Here is a 1,379-nt window from a genome sequence, read left to right as displayed (position 1 = left end):
CAAAGCCGCTCGCCTGCGGCCCCGCAGCCCGGAGAGCCACGGCTGGGGGGGCTCGGTTGTACACTGCAACAGGCTGCAGGGGCCCGGAGCAAATCCCCCCTCCCCAGGTCCGGCAGTGTTTGTGAGGTCTCGGGATGGGCTCGGTAGGATGGAGCGGCTGGGAGAACGGGTCTGTCGGCTGTAACGGACTGTGCCTCTGCGTTGCAGGGACACCATGGCACCGTACACCATCCCGACCGAGCTGATCGTGGTGGAGGAGATCCCGCGCAACCAGATGGGAAAAGTCAACAAGAAGGAGCTTCTGCAGCGCTTTTACCCAGCCTAGAGCATGGCTTCGGGCCGGGGTGTTTGGTCCTCCACCGCATTCGTTCTCCCTATACTTTGGCACTGATGAGGTACCAGTGGTGATTAGCAGCGGCAGGTCTGGGCTCGCTGCAGCCTGGCCCGTAAATAAAGAGCAATAAAAGTAGGATTCATCGCACATGGTCTCTTTGGCTGAACCCAGCCAGGGCTGCAGGGCCACCTTCCTCACACAGCAGCCACTTGCAGGAGGCTGGGGGCAGCCCTGGGTCTAGAAGCGAAGCGTGGGATGAACGCTGTGGGGTCCCGGGCCAGGACTGTGCCCCGGGGCCAGTGCTGGCAGCAGGCACGTGCTGGCCACAGTCACCCTGTTTAGCTCCGACGCGGGTGGTGGGAGGCAGGTGAAAAGCAGACACCACAAACACAAACAGAGAAACCCCACAGGCCCTCGGTGGGTCTCAGCAGTGTGACGCTGGCCCACCGGAGCCCCCCTGCCTGCGTGGGAAGGGCTGGCCGGGCTCCCCGCCTTGCCTTCGTCTTCCTCTGGATGCTCACCCCCATTCCCATTATGGCTCTGCCTCGGGCCATGGGCAGCTCATCGCCAGGTGAGATTGCCCTGTAGATTAAACTCCTGTCTTCAGCCTGCTGCGGCGATCCCTGGTTATTTTGCCACCTTTCTGCCCTTTCCCATGGACTCGGCCACTTTCCCTATAGTTCAGTTTGTAGAGAGGAAGAGTCTGAGGGGGCGAGCGGATCCCCTCACCGGTGGATCCAGTGGGATGCTCCATAACCTGCAGTGAACCAGTGCCGTCCACCTCCCCGCTCCACCAAGCGTCGCCTCCCATTTCCCAGCAGAAGTGAAAAATGAATACAAAAATCACCAATAAATACCGGCTGTGCTTACCAAGCCCGTGCATCGCCCCCAGCCAGGCGCTCCCATGCCAGCCAGGCCCCGGCATGGAACCATGGCAGGGGTGCCGGTACCACCGGGACAGAGCCCCGCCGCCCTGGCTGGTGCCGGGGAGCGCTCCCCCGCCTGCGCCACCAGCACAGAGGGGGGGAGATGGGGGGAGGAAGGG

General features: G+C 62.7%; 1 protein-coding gene across 2 annotated transcripts in view; it reads left to right on the top strand.

The window, feature by feature from the left end:
- The window catches only part of ACSF3 (acyl-CoA synthetase family member 3), a 77,645-nt gene extending 77,193 nt beyond the window's left edge, over positions 1-452 (top strand). For both annotated transcript variants that reach the window (XM_035895195.1, XM_035895197.1), the window contains exon 10: positions 208-452. In XM_035895195.1, the coding sequence (XP_035751088.1) occupies positions 208-325 (118 nt within the window). In that variant the 3' untranslated portion in view covers positions 326-452. The remainder of the gene's footprint in view (positions 1-207) is intronic.
- The last annotated feature ends 927 nt before the right edge of the window (positions 453-1,379 follow it).

This window comes from Egretta garzetta, unplaced genomic scaffold (assembly GCF_000687185.1).
Source record: "Egretta garzetta isolate BGI_Z169 unplaced genomic scaffold, ASM68718v1 scaffold395, whole genome shotgun sequence".
NCBI classification, from domain to species: Eukaryota; Metazoa; Chordata; class Aves; order Pelecaniformes; family Ardeidae; genus Egretta; species Egretta garzetta.
Note: the sequence above shows the minus strand (reverse complement) of the source record. Positions and strands in the feature narration are given on the sequence as shown.